At 38.2% G+C, this 25,968-nt stretch overlaps 2 protein-coding genes and 1 long non-coding RNA gene across 13 annotated transcripts; 2 read left to right on the forward strand and 1 right to left on the reverse strand.

Moving 5' to 3' along the window:
• LOC145658725 (protein MFI-like) lies at positions 1 to 12,632 on the forward strand. Of its 5 annotated transcripts, XM_081717492.1 has the most exons (14): positions 17 to 233; positions 1,602 to 1,675; positions 3,318 to 3,369; positions 3,632 to 3,677; positions 6,998 to 9,629; positions 10,103 to 10,145; positions 10,289 to 10,412; positions 10,530 to 10,622; positions 11,103 to 11,156; positions 11,342 to 11,551; positions 11,832 to 11,965; positions 12,061 to 12,231; positions 12,349 to 12,410; positions 12,532 to 12,632. In XM_081717492.1, exons 5-14 carry the CDS (start codon positions 9,599 to 9,601, stop codon positions 12,549 to 12,551), a joined length of 942 nt encoding a protein of 313 aa, XP_081573618.1. In that variant the 5' UTR covers positions 17 to 233; positions 1,602 to 1,675; positions 3,318 to 3,369; positions 3,632 to 3,677; positions 6,998 to 9,598; the 3' UTR covers positions 12,552 to 12,632. The 5 variants fall into 5 exon arrangements, 4 of the variants coding, with proteins under 4 accessions (XP_081573610.1, XP_081573620.1, XP_081573618.1 ...); XR_014124531.1 differs by having other exon boundaries at positions 15 to 233; positions 3,632 to 9,629; positions 12,061 to 12,134; XM_081717489.1 differs by having other exon boundaries at positions 3,632 to 9,629.
• On the reverse strand, positions 4,031 to 14,285 carry LOC145658728 (uncharacterized). The gene is made up of 3 exons (XR_014124538.1): positions 14,149 to 14,285; positions 5,561 to 5,715; positions 4,031 to 4,163 (listed from the first exon to the last, which is right to left on the reverse strand). It is a non-coding gene; the product is annotated as an uncharacterized LOC145658728 (long non-coding RNA).
• Positions 13,490 to 25,433, forward strand: apoob (apolipoprotein O, b). Of its 7 annotated transcripts, none has more exons than XM_035526282.2 (10): positions 13,528 to 14,302; positions 15,470 to 15,529; positions 16,176 to 16,283; positions 16,401 to 16,520; positions 16,737 to 16,769; positions 16,894 to 16,948; positions 17,039 to 17,134; positions 17,238 to 17,329; positions 17,850 to 17,925; positions 24,282 to 25,433. In XM_035526282.2, exons 1-9 carry the CDS (start codon positions 14,030 to 14,032, stop codon positions 17,922 to 17,924), a joined length of 912 nt encoding a protein of 303 aa, XP_035382175.1. In that variant the 5' UTR covers positions 13,528 to 14,029; the 3' UTR covers position 17,925; positions 24,282 to 25,433. The 7 variants fall into 7 exon arrangements, with proteins under 7 accessions (XP_081573639.1, XP_035382175.1, XP_035382174.1 ...); XM_035526281.2 differs by lacking the exon at positions 24,282 to 25,433 and adding an exon at positions 23,019 to 24,275; XM_027004422.3 differs by lacking the exon at positions 24,282 to 25,433 and having other exon boundaries at positions 13,551 to 13,657; positions 14,270 to 14,302; positions 17,850 to 19,058.
• The last annotated feature ends 535 nt before the right edge of the window (positions 25,434 to 25,968 follow it).

Genomic DNA, 25,968 nt, shown 5'->3' on the forward strand with positions numbered 1-25,968 from the left:
AGAGCAAATCAGTGCTGCGCGTAAGGTGCTGCTGTAAGCTTTTTGAGGAACCTGCGATTCTACGTAAACGCGAATAAGCCGAAGCCCGAGGGGTTAACGGGAGGTAACCAAACGAGATGAGCAGGTACAGTCACGTCTAGAATGTCAACACATGAGTTAGATCTAAAGTTAACTTGTCAAAGTGAAGGGAGCGCCAACGTGGTGAGGGGTTCCACGGATAAAGAGAAAGTAGGGTGAGTAAGTGTACCTTTTACGTTTTATACCTTGTGCTAATAAACTCGAGTAGGGTATTCGATAACATATCGAGACTGCTCGAGATGAAAGTGCAGGCAATACCGTTTCAGTAAACTCAATGTTTTAAAACTGCTTTATTTTAGAAGCATTAAGATACTTGACCGTTTGGGGTACACCTATAACGGGAAATTTACAAGAAAGGTTTTTAGTGTGTTTTTCTCAACCCAATAAGGACCTAGCCTATGATACTGTGCAAAACGTTGGAAACATGCTACAAAACTATTAGCCCGTCCACAGAGTGTAAGATATGGAAGTTATCCCCCGGAGCAGTGCAGTGTATGCCATGGTGATGCGTACTTACGGTAACTTTGTTGCCTTTAATTTAAGAAATGCCTAAATTTAAATCTCTTCCAACGCTAAAACTGAACTCGTACAGTCAGTGCTACAAAACTGAACTCGTACAGTCAATGCTATCGTAGCTACACACTGGTAGATACATAAATCATTTAAAACACTGGTATGATTTTTCTGTATACTGGCAACACCCCTATTGTGTAACAAAGTGGCTGAGCATGGTCCTCATACAAACATTAATTGTCATTCATCAATGATAGGATTAAGTTGGTCTACAGATTGTTTAACTTGTAATCATATTTAGATACATTCCCGGCAAAGCGTGCCAGTGTGTCGCTACCGGTCACGTTACAAAAAACACCCATTCTACACTGTGTTTCAGTAAGATTTATTTCAGGAAACGTAGTTCTCTTTCAGATGTCAAATCTTTAGCGATATGCTGCCTATAGTTAAATAACGTCTAGTAGTCTTATGTTCTGTTTGGTTGTCTGTTTATTTGTGTTTGAAATTATGAGTTGCTAAGGACACATCAAAACAACTTATGTAATTGGTTACACCCTTTTGCATGTGTTTGGGGTTCAGCATTTAGTGCTTATATATAGTATAAATGTGTTATAACAGTCATAAACAGTCATAACAGATGACAACATATGAACAAAAGCATCTGAGATTCTGTGCATGACAATATTTTTTTTCTGCAGCTCTACAGTTTTTTTTTGTTTGTTTGTTTTTGTCTACAGTTTTTTTTTGTTTAGTTTTTTTACAACCGTATATTCCTCATATGTGATTTACAAAACTAAATTGTCTGTATACTGCCGACATTGAGGGTATTTCTGTTTAGTGCTAGAGAGGCAGGTGGCATCCTTGAGATGACACTTAGTCTGAATACATCTGGGGCTTATGTGTACATTAGAAGTACTCGTTGCTCTGGCTATGGAAGAAGTGTGATTTAATACATTTTAAAAAGTGTTAAATTACAAAATTTTAAAACAGTGGATTTATCATCTTTCCAGGAGTTTCCAGAATACAAGAGGGAATGAACAGTGGCTGAATTGAGCATCATCTGAACCACTCCAAAGCACTAAGAGTAAACAAACTTATTGTTTCTGTCACTATGTTTTGTTATCAGCCAAGTGCAGATTAGCTGTGTCGACATCCTTCATTATCTAGCGTCATGGTTGGACTGTATCTGCTTTGATCTAAGTAGCCTGATGTATAGCCTCCAAAATGGCTAAGAATATTCAATGTGGCATGAACAGAAGTATATCTTAGGCAGTACCTGGTAATTGGTGGCTCCTGGCTTCCATTTGTTTCTAGCAACATTAGCAGTTGTGACTGAACCATTCCTTTAAGGAAATCTTTCAGTTAAGCTAGATCACCTTTCAGAAAGGAAATCTCAAAATCTGATTTCTTGTTTGTACTGGTGCTCATCAGACCTGTATATTGGAAGGAATATACTGCTGAAAGCAAGCAGGGAGGGTAGTGACAGCGCACCAGGTGGGCAGGGGAGAACGTCAAACCAGCTGAGGTTCATCTTTTCTCGCTGAAGTTTCCCTTGAAAAGGAGCAAGTGGAACACAGAAGGTGACAACGCTGCAGCACAGTTGAGCAATAGTGATGCGTGAATCTGATGTACTTTTACTTTCTCTTCTTTAGAGACTTCTAATCTTTTTACAAGCAACAAGTTATGTTTTATGTTCAGCAAACACTGTTAATGGTTAACCTGACTCCTGTGCCACACCTAAGTTAACTGCTGATAGACCTCCTCTTCTTAGTCAGTGGCAAAATGCCATTCGTGCGTTTATCTATTTATGCCTCTCCTGCATTATGTCAAAGGCTTTATCAATTCTAAACAATTGTTGAACTTGAAGATTCCCTTTCGTCCCTTTGTTGCACTGGTATGAAAAGCCTCTGAACTTGACCTTATATGGAATGAATTACTCAAATGGAGATGTGTGCTTGCTAAGGATATAACAAAACAGCTTATGTAATTGGTTACACCCTGTTGCATGTATTTTGGGTTCACTATTTAGTGTTCATATAGTATAAATGTGTTATACTATAGACTTTGCACACTTACAGTTTTAGTAGTTGTGGTGCTGCATCAGTGTATTCTCAGAGGGTGTGCGGGTGTTTTCTGAACATGTCAAAACTCAGCAATAACATTTGGAAATTGGAGCTGTGACCATACACACGAACAGGGCATGCCCACCTGTGCCCACACGAGCAGCAGTGCAGCGAGTGAGGCGTGCAAGCGCAAACATGTGTGTATAAAAACACTGAATGATCAAAAGAAGGATTTTGCCCTGACCCCTCCCAGTCAGTCGGCCCAGTGGATTGTTTACTTCGGTGACACTAATTCATTTTAGATGCAGTCAGGAATGCAGCTCATCCTGTCTGGCCAAATTGCCCTGATGAATATTTGGAAGGCGTTAAAACAGCCTGACAACTCAGATGGCATGACCAATGCACAGTGTGTGAAAAAGAGCACAGAAAGGCAGTGATATGCTTCATAGCCTCCTTTCTCTGTTCTTCCACCAGAGGTAAAGTATCATGACCAACTAATGTGAGCTGAAAAAAGTCACCTTTCACAGTGTAGGCATATAATGTTAGTCTTGTCCATTAAAATAGCCTATGTCAAACTTGTTGAATTGGTGTGTTTTCACACCCTTAAATGAAATGTTCAATTACAAAAAAACAGGCTGTAGTAATATGTTCTTTTCCTAACAGTCATAGAAGATCTGGGTCATTAAGGAGGGAAGCTGATGTACACCACCCAGAGGTAGGCACCTATGAGAAGCAGCTGGAATGCAATACATTTTAAACTTGTTAGAATTATAATCCTTGAAATTTAAATTCAGAAGCCAGAAATGTTTGCTTCAAAAATCCATATACAATACTCTTAAGATAAAAGTTAAAACGACACATATGTTTAGCCTTCTATGCTTCATGTAACACAAGCAAAAGTAACATTTTTACAGGACCTTGTAGAATTTTTTTTAGTTCTTGAAAGCTTATTAAAATTTTATTCCCTTTTTCAACAGCTGTGGGAAAAATCTTTTACATGTAGAACCTTCAACAAATCATCTGGTAAAGCCTTTGAAGTAAAGGATGTTTCGGGGTTTGCAAAAGGAGGTGTCATCCATTCCAGGCAAAACCATTTTGGACTTTACATCTCAAATCACAGCTCCACAAAAGGAATACCTTGTGGTATAAACTGCAGAAACCTGCACACAGACACAGTCTGCAGGGTCTGACCATCTCACAGAGCAGTGTGACACTGAGAGTAAGCCTGAACAGTGGGAACTGGGAGTTAGTGGCCTTCTTGGAGAGAATGCGGAAGGAACACGTTGTAATAGTAATCTAATCCGTTTGAAACAGGGTGGTGGGTTAAAGGGCAGCACTGACTGCCAGCCCTCCTCATGCTGTCCCAGAGCACTAAAGCGGGCCTTATCGTTGTCCTCTTTTCCTGCTTCTTGCCACGTTAATAATCTTGAGACCAGACCAAGCCTTATTATTCCTGCCGCAGTGATGTTCACTTCAACCATAGTCTCTGTTCTTGCCCCTCACTGGAACCTTAGAAGACAGAAGAAAGGCATCAGTGAGGTTGAGCAAGGCATCCAAGTGAGTGGACAAAACAGCACCGTTACTCCTTCCAGTCAGAATGCACGGCAAAAGTCGTTCCTCCTCAGCCACATGCAACCAAGAGGTGAAGCAATTGATAAGTTCAGCAGTATGCTCAAGGGACCAGCAGAACCGAGTAGGAATTATGCTGCATGGCAAAAAGAGAGCAACTCTCCAAATCCCACACTCAACTTCCAATCAAGAAGATCTTTTTTGGAATCCAGCTTTTTGAATGCAGATAGACAGACAGTGTATAGTAATGCAGAATTTGACACCTCTGTGTCTAAACCAGCTCTGTCCGCTCAGCTTGGTGGATATAAAAGGATGTCACAGGGTGGGGATCAAAGGGAGTCCTTTTCCTCATCAAGCTCCCGGCCAACAAGCAGCAGCCTGCTGTTGTCCTGGAGAAGGAACTCGAGGAAAGCCAGTGATCTGTCCACTCAAGCAGATAAGCAATTACCTACATCTGTTAACTCCCTAACACTGCCAAGGAACATCAGGCTGAGTACTTCCCAACCACACATCCCTACGTGTTCCCCGAATGATTCTGCCAAAGAGGTCATTGTGCCCTATGCCACCTACACCTCTCCTGCAGGACTCCCAGGTGTAGACAAATCTCCTGTGTCCCCAAGAGGGAGGGAGACAGAGGCATCAGGCAGGCCACTGTTTTTAAACAAAAGGGAGTCTGCCATTTCCAACAATACCTTGTCTGCTAGAAGTGAAACAACAAGGGAAGGAGAGTTTTTAAACCCTTCAACAAGACTCAGTCATCTGAAGGCTCTTAAAGGTTTTCGGCATAATTCCAAGGATGTTCTGGAAAGGAAATATTCACATGCGGGGAACAGAGAGTCAGAAGAGCAGAGCATTACTCACTATGCAAATGTACACAACTCCAATATTAGCAGACAACAAAATATGCATGAGTTTCCAAGCACTTCCATTTCTCTCAAAGACAATAAAAATAGTAACTTTATTCATTCACAGACAGAGTTTAATGGACAGAGACAGAGACAGATCAGCCAAGCGTCAGTAGTCAGCCCAAATCATAGATCAGGTGCTTCCTGGCAATCTGATGGCACCCACAATTTAATCAACTATAGTAATGCTAACACTATAAATACCCCTAGTGTGTCTAAAAGCACAATAGCCTCTGCTTCACACACAAGCCCAAACACAATTCAGTCACTTTCTGTTAGTCACTCTGCAGGATTAACATCCATGCCAATGATTCAAGATAGCCAAAACAGTATTCAGAAATCAGTAATAAATAAAAACAATGTATGTGCAGAGAAGCATTTGTCTAGCCCAGTCAACTCTGTAAACAGGAAAACATTCACAAACAGCCTTACCTTGTCACCCAGAAAAGAGCCTTCTGCTGTGAAAAGAACAAGCCCATCTCGTGTTTGGCATGGTTTTTTGAACTCTCAGAGGCAATCTCAGACTAACCCAGGTGAATCTGACAAGGCCCAGACTCCATCAGATCTGACAAGCCTTCCATCCCCATCTAGAACAAGAAGAGATTGTGCTGTGAGTATCTATACATACCTACGGGAAACTAGTCCATTGATAGCCACAGGGACATCCCTGGGCCTCAGCTCTGCTTGTCCTCAGTCTGCATCTGTAAAACAAGATAGGGGGCAGATACAAAGAGAGGATAAAAATTCAGAAGCCTCAAGGTTCACATTTGACTTAAGCCCGACAGAATCACAAGACTGGTTGTTGACGAAGGACTTGTACACCTCCAGTTCCCCACAGTCTCTGCCACCTGAAATTGGCATAAGACCAGCAGTTCGTTTCACTAATTCCCCTTATGCCTTTCTCATTTCTGCGAGACCAGCACTGAACAGCACTTTACACAGCAATGAACAGCACTTTACAGCTGTGTCCCTGCAGCGCAACAGATCAGCATCTTACGATAGTTCAGCAATGGAATCTAACCCTCCTAAAACTGAAAAAAACACTTATCCCTCCCTTAAAGGCAAAGATAGTTTGATTCTGTGGACAGCAGGAAAACCAGCAACTTCTGTTGAAAATCAACTTAGTGCCAGGGACCGTCAGATTGTTAACTTTATCCCAGATACTTCACACCCAAAAGAATGCAAAATAATCAGTAAAAATAACACATCTCAGAGTGCTAAAGTTAATAATCATGAGCTAAAGTGCAAAGATCTCTCTTCACCATTAAATACACCTACAGCTAGTGAGACTGTATCACCCCGTGTGCAGCAGGGTAACATGACCATGCCAACACATGAGAAATTAGAAAGAATTTCAAAGACAAGCGTCTTATCATTAAGAAGTGAGAAAAATGATCTTCTGTTTTCAGCTCCATCTATAGACAAAGGTTCAGAGGATGATGATTTGACAGTGAGGAGAAAGAACTTCAACCAGCAACATTCAGATTTTAAGGTTTCTGAAAACACTGCGGAAGAAGAAAAAAGGTATCCTAAATGCGAAACTTTCAAATCACCAAAGTCCTCAAATACTCAAGACCGCTGTTTGAAAGAATCTTTGAACTCTTCTAGTCCTGTGTCAGATTTCACAATTAGGAACAGGAAACAGGAGAACTCACTGACTGTGGATGAACACAAAAGACTCTCAGATGAAAGTGGAAACTGGTCTCCACGTAGATCTCTAAGCCCGAACTGGCCTAAGCACGATCATATCAACCGCTATGCCACCATGCCACAATCCAGAAAACCCACCCTTATTCCTTCTCCAACTTTTAATCCATTTGACTTTGACTCTGCTAATGATGATGTGTTTTATACCCCTGTTTCACGCAGGAGATACTCCTCTCTTTGTGAGACTGAGGATGTTCCTCACCCAGGAAACACTAAAAATGCTGGAAGGAAGCATTTCACACGGAATATTTTGTCTGCTTCCTGTGCTGATCTTAAGTATGGTCTGGAGCATGGACGATCAGTGTCTGTCAATAGTGTTGTTTCAGGCCGTCCCTCGGGTCCTGGGAGAATCTCTGTTGGTTCAAAGCCAGGCAGCACCACAGACATCACAGGCTTGGATGAATTTGTGACCCAGGGCAGCCTTTCAAGCATTGGCAATCCTTGTGACTCACCTCGTTATGGTGCTACGTCACCAAGAAATCATCCTATCCATAATGCCCACAAAGGTGATATAGGAGGATTGATGTCAGGTGGTCGTCTTTGGGGCCCAGTTAACCTAGAGACTTCTCTCACTGTGGACACTGATGCAGATCCAACCCCACCACCTTCTCCACCTTTTTCCCCTACCTCTCGACGTATGGCCCGCATTCCCAGCTCCTCTTCCACCAGTAGCAGGACATCACAGGACAGCTTGTCTCCTCGTGGGCACCTACCATCCAGGGACTACAAGTCTACTTTGCCTGTTTTTGAAGAGTCACCAAACAGTTCAGAAACCACAACTGATGATGAATACTATGTTAACAGTGATGATGATGATGATGATGATGATGATGATGATAATGATGAAGAGAAAGAAACAGAACTATAGTTGCAAATGTCTTGCATGGCTAATGATGTTATGGCTGTGATTAGTGTGTCAGGGTATGTGTTTTAAATACAAATATTTTGTAATTATTTCTGCTCCATATTTGTATGTCGTTGGCATGCGTTATAAACACAGTTACAATACCAAGATGATACACTAAAGACCAAAAGTATAGAAGTTATTCTGTGCTGATAACTGAATAGAATGCTGCTATGCATTAGAATAACAATACAGAATGTACTTTACAACTTATCCTAACTATTTATGCAAGAAGGAACAAGATGTTCCAACAAAAAATAGTCTAATGTCCAGAGGCACGTCATCACTGGATCTATTGAGGTATCATGGAAATAACTTGGCCCTTTAATGAGAAAAGCATGTCCCACCAGTCAAAAAAGATGTCTAGAAGAACTTAAAAATTCTTGGAATGCCATACTAGCAACATAGCTAATGAAACCTCATGAAGGAATTCTTTAATATGGTAGAGTGTCACTAAAGCTATAGAAGGGTATTTTGATGAATATAAAATTTAAGCAAAAACAAATGAACTGTTTTGGGAGTAAAAAGCACTATTTGTTATCTCGTTTTTACTAAATTACTGTTGTTTACAGTAGCGTATATCTTAATCAGAAAAACGGCCAATTCATGATCCAAGTAGTGAATTGAAAAATATTCTAAGCACAGTAGAAATTATAAATACTACAACATGTACATTCCCGGGTTTTAATTTTGCCATATGTATTTTTGAAAATGTTTTTGATATTGACATATTGCTGCTTTCTGCATTGTAAAATCAAAGGTGGTATTCAAGTTGTATGTTTTATAAATTATGTTTTTGTTCTAAAATCATTTTATTGATGTGCAGTTTCTCTTCTAATAATGCTTTTGAGGAGGAATCACTGGCAGTGTAAATGGTACATGTTTGTAGTAATATCATTTTTTGGAACCACAAAACAAATATTATAAAGTCCGTCATTCTAAATGCTCACATCTTTTTCTACTTTGGCCTGGTACTGACCAAATATGCTGTCATTTCAGTATGGAAAGTAGAAAGATTTAAGGGACCGGTGATTAGTCACATTTCTTTAATAATATAGTGTATGTTATTTATTAATTTCATTGAAATAGGGTAATCAGAATATCAGAATGGGAAATGCTGTAGTCAAATTGGAGTTTGAAAATCTTTAAATAACAGCATCTCAAGTGTTCCACTAGCATTCATGCACTCTTCCATATCCTTTGATTGTAAATGCTACTACTTATGTACTTTTACTAATCTACGTTATGAAGGACAAGGGATATAAGCAGACGAGCTTGCCATTGCAATACCAAAATCTGCCCACTAATAACCCAATGATGATGGATCTTGGCTTACCATGACTTGTCACATCAATAGGTCATAAAGAAGACAGTATTTTGGAAAGTTAACAAAAACATTAGAAAGACTTCTCCCTTAATTTTAAGATACACACCCATTTAGACACTCTTGTGCATAGCTTGTTGGAGGAGTGGTGAACAGGTCTGTACAGTAACTTGTAATAAAAGCCATTTTGCAGCCTGTTCTGGGGGGAAAATGGGTAGAGTATGTATAGCATGTTTATGTACATTAACAGTGTAATTGTTTCTTGTTACACCTTTAATTTACCTTTTGATCCAATTTTGTATTTAAATCTGTATTCAGAAGGTATCCTTGACTATGACTAACAAGCTTGTTGTTATGTTGCTTTGGCAACGTTCTTTCGGCGCTGGTACATTCATTATGTTAGGAGGCAGTCTAGAAACAAGGTTCGGCAGAACTATATAAGTGAAATCACTGTAATTCATAGATAGGACAGTATTCTGTATTTGTTGCATGATCAAGGGTATAGACTTCACTTCTTGGCATCTTCAGATTGGCAATGCTAGTGATTTCAAGTAACAGATTATCAGGTGCTGGAGGGGAATTTTTGTCATTTTGTTCACATGCTTATACTGAAGGCTTATCCTCAAAGCTGTTTTTGTTTTTATTGTACTCTTGTCGTTTCTGTGTGTTCAGAGATGTGGATGGGCAGTTGTGTTGTGCAATAAATATGTATAAATCATATTTTAACTAATTTAACATATATTTTATCTTCCTTTTAATTTGAATAATTCAGTCTATATATATTGCATCTTACTTTTAACTTGGATAATTCAGTTAATTTGCTTGTGCATATAACCATTGTGATAATAGATGAGTATTTTTATATGGTGTCCCTCAAGCTTCTCAAATGAGGTATAGTGATAATATATGGAATGTGCATTATGATTTCCAAGGTTCACAGGGCCTGTTACAATTATGACATAATAAAAATGGAATTTATTTGTTTACTTTTTTTCTTTGTTTTCATTTGCCTTTTGCCAATGTAAACACATGTCTACAGGCATGAAGAAGGAAACGGTTAAGTACACATATCTACTGGACAGGTATGTACAAGCTATAACATTATTTTGATATCACTGATTCCCAAATGATTAGCACCTACCAGAAGGGTAAGGATGAGTAATGCTTGGCAAGAAACCATTTTGCATATACAACACATTTGCATGCTCTTGCATATTCACCACAGAGCCCCTACTTCCTTTCCGATTGAGGGCGTTGCACAGGAGGAATTCAAGACCCACGAGTCAAAACAGGAGCACTTGTATGACAGGGCTGCAAGAACCATTCAGAGAGCATGGAACAAGCATGTTGTTAGTGCACACTGCACATGTGACCCAGCCCACATTTACCTATGGAATCTATTACAGCTCCTTGTGTGTCTTGCTAGTGCAGTCATATTGGTGTATACATCTTCCTGCCATTGCTAGGACATTGCTGTTTTTAAGTACATCAAGAGCCTTGTGAGTTTTCATAGCCAAGGTGACCCTCGTCTCCTGCTCAAATATGTTAACCCGAAAGAGGTAATTCAGCCATAAAAAATTATAGGTAAATTAATTATTCCTTAATATACCGATTATCAGAATACATTTTAGACAGGATAGCATAGAGGTTAAATATTTTCCTGTATTATGTGTGTTAGAATATGTTCGGTAATTGTATAAAGTTTATTATTTATGTACATTATTTAGGAAACTTGAGCTAATTTAGAAATCAGCCTATATTCTGTTATATATTTCCTGTTTATAATTACCTCTTACAAATATACAGTTATGACACAGTTATATTTCATTATGTACTCCTTACCATCAAATTCCTGTCCTGAAAAATACAGACTTGTTCTTTAAGAGTTTTCATACAAAACCATATACTTGCCATTATGTTTGACATTACATCCATCCTTGTCCAAAAAAAGTAGTTTAGTACCATGAAAACCTGTTATTTGTTATTTGCTCTCAAGTCTTTTGAGTGGGCTCCCAAATATCCCATGTTTTGTGTTGTAGGCCGATTTGCTGGATGCTGCCTCAGGTGTCTTTATACGCTTCAGACTGGGGGGAGTAAGTACACTGGCATCCATTCATATTCTCTCATCTTATTAATGGCTATTCAGACTGCAATGTCAGTTTTGCATTGTTGTTGTTTTTAAATGGGTTTGTTTTGAGAACTGAATACTGATCTTATCATGTATCTATATTCTGTTTATTTCTCCCTTTTTTAATTGATTGTTATTCTTGCATTCCAGTTGACCTTTCCTCCAAGCATCTATTACAAAATCTTCACACATCGTCCAGTAGTGGATCTGTGTGCCAGCAGTCCAAAGGACTACACACATGCCGGGCAGAAGAGACCTGTCCCCCGACAGATTCATAATGGCCATCTGTTGGCCCACGATGATCGCTCTGGCTGGTACTATCGTGTTGAGAATAATGGATGGCGCTTACTGTCTGGCAAGGTAGCTCTTAGTTCTAATATTTGTTGCATGACTTATAGATGTAAGTACTAATAATTAAGAAACTACTTCAAGGAACTAATGTGTTTTTTATATATATATATATATATATATATATATATATATATAGGCATTCTTAATTATCACTATCAATAAATGAAGACTACTCAACACATAAAAGAAATGCACAAGAAGTGCAGAAACTAGGCTACTTCCAATCTGAGCAACATGAATGTGCTTTTTATCTGCATAGATAATTTTACTATGTGGTCTCTGTTGAAAGATTTGCCCCCTCATCAATGACATTACTCAAGACACTAGCAACAAGAGGACCCAATTTCACCACTGCAAAATTCACAGACGGCAAGATGCAGAGAGAAGAAGGAAGTTACGAAAGATTGAGTGGATGAAAAAAATGTGAGCGCATTGGACGCTTGTATATCAAGCATGGCTGTTTATGTGGTGAGTATGTGAGGTTTTGACAGTGTTGACCCACTTAAACCTGTGCACAGGTATGATGAGGGAACTCTGCATGCTTGCACAGAGCACAGAGAAGCAGCACTGCTGGTGGAGAACTCCACCCAAGGTATGATAAGTGCTGTCCAGCAGCTGGGACCCGATAACATACTGGAGTGGGAGGTAGACGAGCTGATTGAATGGACAAATGCACTCAACTTTGATGAGTAACTATGATTAATATGCACATATAAAACAGCATGCACAATGCAATTGAATATGATGATCTCATCTTTTAGCAAAATGCATGCTGTTATTAAAATTAAGTTATTTTATTTACGCAGGTATATAAATGAATGGAAGACCTTGAGTACCAGTAACTCATCAATGTTTGAAAGAGAAAACGGTGAGAAATCTTTAGTTTGCAGTGAAAATTCACTCAAACAGATAATACTATCACTTTTGCTTTCTTATAGCAGCATCTGCTGGCTGGTTACTGACATATCGCTCTCTCTCTCTGTAACCAGGTGGTTCATTCTGGTCATGATCAGGGTGATACCGCCCAGTTAATACAGGAAAGCAGTCAGGAGGTCACCTACCCCACCCCTCCCCACCCCCCAACTCCACATACATCTCTAGTCTTGATTAAATCAGAGCAGCCTACTCAAGAGTCTGTGAGAATCTGTGATTGGATTATATGATGCAGTAAATTGACTAACGCCAATAATACTGGCTCTGTTAGCCAGGAGACAGCATTATTGAACATTTGTAAATGTGTGCATGTATGTTTGCACAGCCAGACTAAGGCCTAGTCCACAATAACAAATAAATTGGAAACACAGTTGTGGTGTTTTGATTACACTAGTGTTTCAGTGGATTTCTGCCATTTTGGGTGTACAGAGTATAGTCACAGTAGTGTGACTGAGAAATGCAGTTTTGTGCTGGCATAGTGTTGCTACTGTCATAGTCAAGACGTGAATATTTAATACAAATTGTTTTTTGAAGAAAAATATAGGTCTTTGAATAACAAGGAGAACATATAAGAGGTAATGGGTCAAAACAGAAGATTTCTGTAATTCTGAGTGTACAGCCTATAATCAAATTAGCATAGCTGGGAAATGCAATTTAGTCCTGGTATTTTAATGATACTGTGATAGTAAAGACATAGACCTATTAGCTATTCTAAAGTAGATAGAAGCACATATTACATGAGTTAAAAATAAAAAGAAATCTGTTGATTTGAGCATACATCTTGTAAACAGAGTTTTGCACCGACACTTTATTGATACTGTATTAGAAAGACACATGAACCTTCATGTAAAATGCCATTTTGAAGAAATGGACTATTAGCTATATTAGGTGAGGAGTCAAAGATATCAGATTTCTGTCACGCTAGGTGTAAAACCTGTAGTTAAACTAGTATGGCTGGGAAATTAGTGTTAGAGATCGTTTAACTGTTTTAAAATGTACTATAAAACGTTGATTCGAGACTTTTATTTTGACAGAATTTGATATCGGTATTGTGATCACGTTTTTCAAGATTCATAATGCTGTTTTCTAAAAGCTACATTTTTCTTAGTCACACTACAGCTCCAAAACGGCGTTTTTAGAATTAGCCTCTTTGATTGGATTTGAAATGATGCGTTTTCAGAGGTGGGAAAACTCCGTTTTAGTGTGTTTAAATGGGAAAACGTAGAAAAGCCGATGTTAGTGTGGACTAGTCCTGTAGTAGCCGTACGAAAACACAACGACCAAAGGTCGACTCGAATTCGTTTTCGAATTTTGTTATTTTAGCCAACTTCCTGGAAACAATTTTCACGTTTCATTTTGGGCAGTAGATCTAGTCTGATGTTTGAAGTTGAATGATCTTAATAGCCCACTGTTTTATAAAAGTTTTACTTTTTAGTATTTTGTTTTTTTAACCTTTGTATGTACAAAATATCCAAGGAGATATAGAAGAAACTTTCGAAGTGTTTAAAACGGATTGTTTTTAAACAGTGAGATTACAGTGTCATTTCAATAAGAATGGATTTTCAGAAATATTTAACCCGCATCGGCTGCTCTGGTCCGTGTCCTCCGACGATAGAAACGCTGCGAACAATCCATTTAAATCACTTATTGACAGTTCCTTTCGAAGACCTTACCATTCACATGGGCGAACGTGTCAGCTTAGAACTTCCATCGCTCTATGAAAAGATTGTTTTAAAAAATCGTGGAGGATTTTGCTATGAAAATAATGGGCTTTTCTCTTGGCTTTTGATTCAGCTGGGATTCGACGTTGATATCCTCGCTGCGCAGGTAAAGAACCGACTCACAAGTGCCTACGGGCCACCGTTTGATCACTTAATTATAATGGTGACGCTTGACGGGCACAGGTGGCTCTGTGATGTGGGTTTTGGCTGTGGTTTCCAGTTACCACTTTCCCTTGAGATCGAGAGTCCACAGTGTCAGAGTCATGGAGTGTACCGCGTTCGAACGCAAGGGAAGCTTATCTATATGGAAATGCAGTCGGAGAGTGACATAATAAAAGACCCAAAAGAGAACAGCACATGGAAAGAACTGTACAAATTCACACTTGAGCCATGTCAAAGGGATGATTTCAAGGCCATGTGCGATTACCATCAGAGTTCCGTGAACTCCATATTCTTCTGCAAATCACTCTGTTCCCTGTTATTACCCAATGGAAGAATTACACTCATAGGCCGCAAATTAATCCTCACCAGCTTGCCTTCTGCGGAGGGACAGCCAGTAAAAACCAAAACAGATCTTTCAGATGAAGAAATTACCGAATTACTAAAAGAAACGTTTGGAATAGTGCTTTCCTCCTCATTCACAATAAAAGATATTGAGATTGTACCTCCCCCCGTTAACTATTAAAGAATACTGAGATGTATATAAAGTATTGTACAAATGTCAAAATTATACGTTATTCAACATTATCAGTAGCAAAGTACAGTCTTTTGTCAAACAAAAAGATAATTTAATCTCTTCTGTATCTTACGTTCTAAAGAAACTGGTAAAGATCGTGTGCTTGTGTTTGTTCTGTGATTTATGCACTCCTGTATTATATAATATATACATTTTTATTATATAATAATATGATTTATATAATAACTTGTATTATATAATAACAGGTTTTACGCAAAACTTTATACCCGAAAATAATAATAATAAAATCAGTGTCTTAACCTAAAATTTGAGGTTTCATAATAGTCAGAAGTATAAGCTAGCTCTAGTTCATTTTCACTGATCTTGGCAAGGGCAGGGTGCATACAAACCATCTATATCAGCCTATATGAATAACTTATATGTCTATAATATATTGTATGCCTATTATGTATATATTAATGAAAACATAACCTTAATATACAGGATTTGTTTTATTTTGTTTCTGAAAATACAACTAATTTTGGAACGTTCTAACGCCACGGAGAGAAGCTATTTGTTTCTATTTGCTTGCCGTAGAATCGTGACGTTTTCAAGAAAGTGAGCATGTTAAACAGTGGGAGTCTTAGCCTGGTTAAGGTAACGTTTATTTTTTCACTGTCACATATTGTTAGGTCATGTCTTAATTATAATGTATAGTTTCGATGCATTTGACTCCTGGGCCTTCGACTGAAAATGAGGATGTGCAAAACGCTAGAGCTTGCTGCCTGTTTTGATGTAGTTGATGTAGGTAACCTAGTTAACGCTAGCTGTCTAACGCTAGCTAGCTACTGGACAGCCAACTAGAGATTTACCTAGGTAGCGTTAAGCTCACTAACCAAGATAACGCTGGCTATCTCTAGTTGCCTGTCCAGTGTCGGTAGCTAACATTAGTTTAAAAGTTTAATGGGCTGTTTTGATTCATTTCCTTTGCTGAAAGTGACTACACATTGCATTTCTAAATGCTTTACAATTAGTAAAAATTAAAACTTTGCCTAGCTAAATATTAGACCTAATAATCAAACTTAATTATTAGGACCCAACTATGCTGCTAGGTTAGGTTAGCTATCTAGCTAGATTTTAAATAAATCTGTAGTTAGCTAGGTTAGCTAGCAACATTGGCTATATGAATTATTTTTTCACATAAGCGTCAATTACTGTGCATGCGTTGTTAATTGGTGACGTTTTGAATAGTTCATATAATAAAACGATTCATCTAAGTAGCACTTTATTTTTTTAATTTCAGTTGGCAACGGCACTGGGCGTGTCTGGTACTCTCTACTTTATGTCAGGAACTGTTATTGCTGCCAGTGATGCCAAAGAAAGAAGTGATTCCTCCCTAATGATCGAGGAGGTATTTCCTCAGCATAAGCCTGACACACTATATATTGCATATTATACCTATCTACATATTACATATATATTGACTGGTTTGAGAGTAGTAATGTTAGGCTAAATATCTGCCTTTCAGCTATCCCTCTACACCACACCACACTCCCAAGTGAAGTATGTAGAAACAGAGGTTGGCCATGTGGAGCATGGAATAGCATCACTGAGGAGAACAGCAGAGCCCTACACTGTATGGTGTCAGGTAAACCCCATATAGCTAGGCAAGAGCTCGTTGACTTTTGTGTTGTTACACACATCCATTTTTCATATGTGAGAGAAAAGAGTAGACACTGATGTCAAAAATACATACTGGTCTGTTATATTCTGTCCGTCCTATCTGGTTGGATAAAGTTTGGAGAAAAGATAATCATTTCAAAGAGATGGCACAGTGTCTTACCATGTTTTTGTCACTTTCCAGGAGAAGATATTATATGCCCAGGAAAAAGCAGAGGTAACCTGCTAAATGATGCTTCTTATACTGATTAATGTCCTGCAGGTATTATGTGTATCTGAGTTTGTGTGTTAATCCGCCCATCTTTTTTTGTTGTTCGTTTTGTGCTCTTATTACATTTCAGGAGTTTTATAAGACCATAGAGCCTGGTATTAATGTGTCTATAAGGACTGCAAGAGGTGAGGATATGCATATCTCCAAGGATGGCATGTTTTTTCTGATGTATATCATTATATCTTTATATCTGTATATCTCTATATCTATTTCAGACACCTATGAGTTTCTGAACAGTCCTCCACCTGAGTTCTACCCAGGTGTTGGTGTTGTGGGCTTTTCTGGAATCCTAGGACTTTACCTCGCCAAAGGTAGATCTGTCAAAAGGATGTCATTCCTTTTGATATGTGGTTATTTTCTTCTCCATTCCTGGAAGGGCCGGATGTTTGTAGTCTCACTCTGCTTTGTCCCCAGGCTGCAGGGTGAAAGGGCTGCTCTTCCCTGCTGGGTTGATGGCGCTGAGTGCCTCCATGCTCTACCCCCAGCAAGCTTCATCAGTGGCTAAGGCAAGTCAACTCAGTCTGTGCCTTTTGAGCTTTTAATCAGTCAGCTTTCTCTGTACCTTTTATGAGGACACACTCTTGAGGAGATTCAGGCTCAAAACTGTGCTCTAAAATAGCCAGCTTTGTTTTCCTGCTCTTGCCTGAAATAGATGCTTTCATGTGGAAAAAGAAGGTGGAGTCTGAAATTTTGAGGGGCCTTTTCCATTTGCAAAATGAGCTGTTCAAAAGCAGCAAACAGATTAGTGCATTATATGTAAGAGGACTTTACATTGGTAGTCCTATTGAGCGAAGTGCAACAAATAATGTGCAGAACATCGGATGCTTTTTGGATTAATGATGTGTGAGTGATATCTCTCAATGACATTTTACACACAAGTATGACATTTTCATGGAGCTGTATCTGAATGTCATGTCTTTTCTTCTGCGATGATCACAAACTCAAACCTGGAGTGTTTTGATATGAAAATAAAATAATTCACTAAAATATCAGAGATATTTAAAAGACAAATGCTGTCTTTTTCAGGTGATGAAAGACCAGTTGTTCAGTTGGAGTTCACAGGGTCACATGGTTTGGGAGGGGCTGTGGAAGGGAAAATGAGGTGAGACCACAGGAAGTTTGCTTTTAGCAAATGAACTTGCGATGCATTCAGTTTTCCTCTAAATGTAAAATTTAACATGAACTACTATTGCTAAATTGAACAGGCACATAGCCACAGGTGGGCCTATTTTCTAGCCAGGACACTAAAATGAAGTAAATTTGTGTAAATAAATATTACTTTAAGAAGCATATGTAAATGCATGTCTGATGGCTATTTCAACCAATAAATAACAACAAAAAGCCAGCAAGCACTGCAAATGGATACCTTAACACTGCTCTAATTAATACAGTTCTTGCTTATTTGAGCCAGAAGGGGTCCAAAGCCTTTCCCTTTAAAGACATGCACCCATAACACTTATCCATGTTGGAATTGGTCACGGTTGGTTACAGAAACCAACACCAGTCATAATCACACAGTTAACTATTGACTAGTAGCAGAGAGTATATTATTAGTATATATACTATTTATTTAATTAATATAAATTATGAATATTTAAAAACTGGTGTCATATGATTTTTAAATGTAATTATTTATTTTTACCACTTTGAGTCTGATTATTTAGTTGCAGAAGCATATTAGACATTTTTTTTGATGTTTTCTAAAAACATGCCAAATTAATTCAGAATTTGGTAAATCACTTCCCCTTGTATGTGTAGACTGGATCATTCTGAGTGAGAAGCATACAGTAGTCTAAACTAGCATTATCCTGCGAACTAAACATCCAATTGCTAGGTTCTTTAGTAAATGTGCTGCCATACAAGATAATGGAAGAAAAAAACAAGCTAAATTTGTAGACTGTGTGTGATAGTTCACCTAAATCTTGTTTTCCCTACTATTTTGTTCTTGGCATTCCCCAAAATTGCCTTATAGGGGGTTGTAGAGTGAAATGTGTCTATGCTACAACTTCAAGGAGCATCAGTGGGTTATTTTCTAGCTAATAAAAGCTTCTTATCACCTCTTGAAAAAGACTTAGTTTTAGTTAATTTAATAATCACTGAAGATGGTTCAATAAGACTGAAATGTTTTGGGGATTTCTTTTTTCTTTTTTTTTTTGCACTTTGCGCTTACTTTGGCACTTTAACATCTTTTGATTTTGATGTTATGTTGTATGAATAAATTTATCTGCATTCTTACCTTTTTTACATTCTCCAAATTTTTTGTTTCTGCATACATTCATACAATGCAGGTTGATTTGTCCAAACTAACATTCAAGTTAGCATAACCTATGATATATTAACCTACAAGTTAGCATAACCTCCGAGTTAGTTTTGTTCCCAGGTAACTTTTTCACTTGAGAAGGCTTTGTCTACCTTTTAATTGTGTTGATTATTTCTAGCTGTTTTTGCGATACTGCAGCACATGTTCTTGTTTTTGCTTTTTCTAAATTTTACAAATGTAAGAGCCAAGGATTGCAAGTATGTTTCAGCATAAATGAACTGAAAAACTGAAAAAAGATGAAGGCATGATACCCCTGCTTAAAACCAATATGAACCTGATTTAGAGTGATCTGGTATATGCACTTGTACACATGTGACATTGGGAGGCAAGGCAGGATGCAGAGGCAAGGCTTCGGTCAAACAAAAACAGACGTTTATTTTGACACGTAACAAAAAACCAAAACATGAAGCACAACACAGAGCGAAAACAAGACAAGATCTGACAAGCAAATGACACACTCTGAACACAGTAGGGCAGTTGAATAAAGCAGCACACTGGGTTAAACACGAACAAGGAATGACTAACAGGCGAGGACTCTGAGGTGTATCGTAACTGACTAACAAGGGTGGGGCACAGCCATGTATTACACACACACGATGACAAACACCAAAAAGACATCACACGGACATGGGGAGGAGTCTAGGAGGAGGGTGCTGTGCCGTGACAATACACCTCTAGCCAGGTCTTTGGCCTAACTATTGTCACATGATAATGTGTATTTAATGGAGACTAAAAAATGCTTCTGGATAAGGGTGTGTACCAAGTGCTGTAAATGTATTTTCAGTTTAAAATAAATTGGTGAATAAATAGGTAATCTAATCAAATAATGGTATAAAACAGTGCAACAGTGAAATAATGAAACTATAGGCAATATGCAGTTGTGTACAAGGCCTGCACATTCTGCAGTGTTGTTTTATTACTTTATGTAACCTAGGCCACAATATTACAGCATAGAGCTCATCAAAATGTTAAACCTGGTTAGAGCACTGTACAGAATCGAGGACACATTCTGCTATTGTTCAGTAATGACCCCTTAATATAAGAGACATGGCAAGGCCACAAAAACAGTTCAGTCACATTTATCATATCAACAATGTCTTAGACACTATTGAATCGGACTGGGGGGATAGTGCGTTATAATTGTATTATTTTCTCAAGGGTAACATTAGAGTGAGTACCTCCCCATTGATGCAACGTTCATAAAAAAGAGATCCAAAGACTTCATATTTAAAGAAATGGCATAGGATGTAGGTCTTTCTGTGCATATAATCATCAGAGAATCTAAATAATGCATGCCAGAATTACTGAAAACACTATAAAGAATTATTCACTGAGCACCTGTAAAACACTTTACAGTGGGGGAGCACTTGGAGCACTGTGGTGTCTGTATGTTCCAGGACCTTTGTCCATTTCATGGTTCACCTCACCCTTGGTTTGCCAATATCTCATGTTTTACAAATATCTTTGAAATATCTTCAGAAATGTTTTATAAAATACATTTATTGTAAAGATAAATACACAGCCATATCAGAATATTCTGACCATCCCTGGGTGGCCCGGGATCTCACAGATGCCATGTGGCGGTTTGCTGCACTTGTAAATAAGCAAGCACATCAGTCCGTTGTAACAAAGTGCAAAATGATGGGCAAAGGAGGCAATTTGAATGATATCCAAAAGGGCATGATATTAGGGTACTGGGAGATGGGTAGTAGCATCTCAGAAACCACCAACTTGGGGTGGGATGAGCCACTGTAGTGAAGGTGTACCAAGAATGGACTTCTTGCACAATGAGTGTCTCCTAGTGGCATAACAGTGGTGCCCCACAGGCCATTGATGCCAGAGCGAAACAACAACTCCAGCAAGTCGTACAGAACAGTTGACACACCAGAAACACAGGAGCAACAAGGAAAGTACCAGGGATCAACATTGAGCAATCATTTATGTCTGTGCCTGCAAAACAGACACATGGTTAAGGTGCCAATATTAATCAAGGTTTATCATCGCCTCTAGTTAGCATGGGAGTACCATCATTGGACAGTGGAGGATTGGAAAAACATTGCCTTCTCAGACAAATCCAGGTTCATGCTACATAAAGTGGATTTATGGTGGCGCATTCACTGCCAAATGCAGGAGAACTGCCTCCAAGCAACATCTATGGGCCAAATGCAGGATGGTGGTAGCAGTGTACATGTCTGGGGGATATTTTCCTGGCGTGATCTTGCACTACTCATACAACAGCATGAGTCTCTGAATGCCGTTGGGTACATGGCAATCCTAGCACTTCCTGATAATGCCCATAAAGCTCAGTGGTTAAGGTACTGAGCTTGTAATCAGAAGGTTGCTAGTTCAAGCCCCACTGTTGCCAAGTTGTCACTGTTGGGCCCCTGAGCAAGGCCATTAACCCTCAAATGCTCAGATTATAATCAGTCATAATTGTAAGTCACTAAAGTGTGAGCTAAATGCTGTAAATGTTTCAGGAGCACAACAGTGACTTTGGTGTCCATCCCTGGCCTGCCAGCTTGCTTGATCTCAGTACAGTGGAGCACATCTTGGAACTCTTAGGTTGCCAGGTTCACCATGCTGACCCACAACAACACAATCTGAGGTACCTCAGTGCTCTGCTGCAGTTATAATGGGCACAAGTGTCTCTGGAAACCTTCCTTCATCTAATACATGCCATCTTGGTAGTGTCATATGAAACAAGGGTGGTTATTTGCACCATTGGGTAGTCATAATGTTTGGATGTGATTGTGTAAAATAGAATTAATTAGAATTAGAATTAGAATTAATTAGAACTCACTATTGCTAGGGAAAAAATATTGTTTTTGTGGTTCTGTTTGAGTCAAAGATGGGAAATTGCCACATAAGAATTCTAAGCATTTTGGTTGAACAGCAACATTTCAGTCAGTTATCCCTAGAGAAAGGTTCAGTGTAGATGGCTCTGTTGAATTATTTATTTGTGCAAGAAAGTGCTATTTTACTGTTTTTAACTAGTAGTATATAACAAGCTAGCATACTAATGTTAACTGGTTAGCTAACACTACTTGACAGGCAACAGCCGAGTCATTGTACTGTTATGGTCAGTAATCTGCCATTGGAAGATGACTAAATGTAGAGTCATGTTAGAAGCTAGTGATTAAAAAAAATACTAGTTACAATGATTTAGTCATTTAATGTTTACTCTTAATTATTGAAAATGACAATGGAATTATTGCACACACAAGGAAAGTTCGTCAGGTTGATTCTAAAATTTCAGTTATAATTTGACAAGAATTTTTTTCGCACATTTTCTGCTACAATGTGTTTACAAAAATTATTCATGGCGTTAAATTTCTTGTGCGTAGGTCTGTTTTTTTGTTTGTTTGGGTTTTTTTTGTCTGAAATGACTATTCACTCACATACACAAGAATATATACACCCTGTTTCTCTGTTTCACTTTAGCCATTTTTTTTTGAGTTCTTAATTGGTATCTGCTGATGGGAGTTGTACTGATTTTGTAATGGTAACATTATTTGCAGTTAGCGTTTTGTTTTTGTACCTGTACTTTTAATTTTTAATTCTTATCTTTTGGTTCATGCAGTCAAATTGTAGTCTGGTGCATAACAGGCGTATAGTAAGTTTGTGTGCATAATACAAGGTGCAACCATGTTGGTGAGTTGGACACTTGGTGTTCTTGAACATAGTGTTGTTTTCACATTTTTTTTTCCCAGGCTCACCCTACTAGTTTCTCACTTCACTGCAACGCATGTTGCGTTTTGGAAATGTTCAACCTTTTAGATCTTTCAACGTATATAGATGGAAATGCTGTAAAGGTTTTAAGACCGAAACTGTATTTTACATGTTTTTAGTAATTCTCTCCGTTTTCGTCTGTCCAGAAATGAAGCCATAGACCAAAGGCAGTCGAACGGTCATGACGATGAGAGCAGTGAAGGCTGTGTACATCATCCATTTGTCAGCATTGGTCTCTAAGGGGATGTTCACACAGCAGTTAGAAGTGGCCCAAATCCGATTTTCTGACCAAATTTGGAATAATATGTTGGGCTGTAACAATTAAACGGTTGCTGCTGAAGACAACAATGATAAAAAAATATATATAGTACAAATTAAAATATTGTCTGGCTATACTGCCAGTGAAATCCTCCTTTACTGTTATATTATATTTTTCCTTCCCGGCAGTGTGAAAGTGTTAAGGTGGGTCGATGTAAAAGTCATGTATCAGACATGGATTTTGCTATCACATCTGAAAGTGGCCCAAATCGGAATTCAAAATGACAGATTCATTGTTGCTTTTGCTATTCATTCTGCCATCCAAATGACAAATCTGTGGAGGAATAGATCAGATTAGAACCACATTTACCTGCCTTTTGAACATGCACCTTTATCTTTTAACATCCTTGGACACTTAGGGTATTTTTGTAACATTGAACATTTTTGCAACCATGAAGAAATGCAGAACTATTTCAAGTATGAATGTTATGTAGATGCCCTATAATAGACACGTCTTTCAAACATCTTGTTCTCATAGTGCATGCCTGCTGTGACTTGTAAGAAAATAACTTGCTGCGTGTCTTTGGCACTCATGATCACTTGCATGAATTGTAAACAGTCAAACTAATCTACAACTTCGGGGTTGCTCATACCATCTCAGCTGAAATAAGTACAGAGCATATGTGCATGCAACATGTCGACAAACATCTTTAAAAAGAACCTTTTGTTCACTAATATTGAAACAGTATTTGTTTTTTGTCACTACTAAACCTCATTAAAATTGGTCATTTAATTATGGTAGTTTGTAATATTAATAAAGATGGTTAGACAGATGTCAAGCCCTAGTCGGCACCTAGCCAGCCACCCACACTTGCACACTGATCACCAGTTTGTATCCACCAATCGCACTCCCCCAGTCATGTTCCTGATCCCAGTTGCACACTTACTGTATGTACTGTTTTTTTGTTTTCTTTTCCCAATTTATTCCTGCAGGTCCCCATCCTCAGCGCTTCGCATTAGCCTCTGCAAGAGACTGTGCCGCACAATTCTAAGCTTGTCTTGCTTTCTAGCCTGCATCGTGCTGCTAGCCTCCGGGCATAGTTAAGCAATAGCTTCTTTGTAATACTCACACCCATTATTTTATTTTGCAGCTTGCTCAGCCACTTCACTCACACTACACTCCCTGATTCCAGTGCTGTGCCACAACAGATCACTGGGATAAAAGTATTGCAAGAACTATTGTACTCGGTGACCAGTTATTTGATTTTTTTTCTAGTAAATTTTAATTGATTTTTTATGTACAATATCTAAATGCTCAGTTCAGTAGTAAAAGTATATTAAAATAGACCAGTCGTCATCAAACATTTATTTATTGTAGTTTTCTCTCTGGCACCTGACTTGTACAATCCGTGTTCAATTTTTGCCGGATCCTACCAAAACAAGGTCCAAGATCCTCCCATAATTGGAGCGCCTGTGTGCCAGAACCTATTTATGTGGATCCAACACCTCTGTAGCATTTTTTATTGTTTAATTAAATCATACAAAATCAGAACAAGTAATATTAATACATGAAGTTTTATTAAATTACACTTATTTGTGTAACTTCCTTTCCAAAAACCCAACTCATTTTCTCTGTAACCCCAATCCTAGTGTAATCAGGTTATCTTTCATGTTTTATTTGATCACACATCAAGAAGTTAGCTGACAGTGAGGCTTTGAAGTGGAGAAAAAAATACATTTATGGTGTTATTGTCATGTGGTTTAAGTGACATAGTTTAGTTTTAAAGGACATCATGATGTGAGTAAAATGTTTGTGTTTGAACATCATGTAGCTTTCAGTGTAACACCCTGAAAATGTTCATTTGACACCTCCAGTCCTCCCCAGTCCTGGAATCTCTGAGATTTTATGGTTGTAACAATCCATTGTACTGCAGTAATTGTTACTAAGACTTAAGTCTCTTCAACGCTGAAGGAGGAGCACTTGGAGCACTGTGGTGTCTATGTTCCAGGACCTTTGCTCTTTTTGTCCATTTGCTGGATCACTTCACACTTGGTATCTCATGTTTTACAAATTAAGCACTGTGCATAACCCGATCACTCTGTCATACTGTTGATTTTTGATGTACAGTATGGTCATGCTCAGTTCACTAGTAAAACATCCTGGCACTCAATATGATGCATGATGCACTATGTAATTGTATGTCTCTGTACAACACTGTTAGCCTTCTCCTTAACTGTAGAAGTGTATTTGTTTTATACAATACTGTGCCTTGATTATAATAAAAGGATAATAGTTTATTCCATTTTGGAGTTAAAATTTACTTATGTTTTATGCTATACCTATAGCTGGTTGGAAATGGTAACATGTAAAATGTAAAACAATGCATGTTAGGTTTCAGACAGTAACAGGTGTGTCAGTGTATTAGTAGTTGGAATCTGTTCTCTCTGAACAGGCATATTTTCAGTTGTTAAACAGCTACACCTAAGCCTTTACAAAACATTAATGTAGCGTGGCTTTTTTCCTGGTCCTGTGTAACTTGATGCTAACCTACCACTCCTGAATAAATGCATTAATTTTTAACAGTTAAATTAGTTACATTTAGCAGATATCCTAATCCAGAGTGAGTTAAAATAGTTAAATTATTTTTTTTCCATGAAAATAATAATCATGAAAGATAATAATAATCATGAAATCTTTTGATCTGGAGACTAAGTAACCCTGACATAAAAACAGTGTAGTTTCCAATAATCCATGGTTTTATAACTAGATATGTTCCTGACTGCACATATTGCTGCATCTGTTAATAAGTAAACTAATAAAATTGATGACTAGCAATT

Source organism: Electrophorus electricus, chromosome 1 (assembly GCF_041902795.1).
Source record: "Electrophorus electricus isolate QZ-2024a chromosome 1, ASM4190279v1, whole genome shotgun sequence".
Classification (NCBI taxonomy): domain Eukaryota; kingdom Metazoa; phylum Chordata; class Actinopteri; order Gymnotiformes; family Gymnotidae; genus Electrophorus; species Electrophorus electricus.

Excerpts from the sequence above, each read along its gene's own strand:
- LOC145658725 (XM_081717484.1), top strand. The coding sequence starts at position 4,119 with ATGTTCACTTCAACCATAGTCTCTGTTCTTGCCCCTCACTGGAACCTT. Across the intron at positions 6,653-6,997 it reads ACTGCGGAAGAAGAAAAAAG|GAGATACTCCTCTCTTTGTG; the intron begins GTATCCTAAATG and ends TGTTTCACGCAG.
- apoob (XM_035526282.2), top strand. The coding sequence starts at position 14,030 with ATGGATTTTCAGAAATATTTAACCCGCATCGGCTGCTCTGGTCCGTGT. Across the intron at positions 15,530-16,175 it reads GGAGTCTTAGCCTGGTTAAG|TTGGCAACGGCACTGGGCGT; the intron begins GTAACGTTTATT and ends TTTTAATTTCAG. Across the intron at positions 17,135-17,237 it reads AGGACTTTACCTCGCCAAAG|GCTGCAGGGTGAAAGGGCTG; the intron begins GTAGATCTGTCA and ends CTTTGTCCCCAG.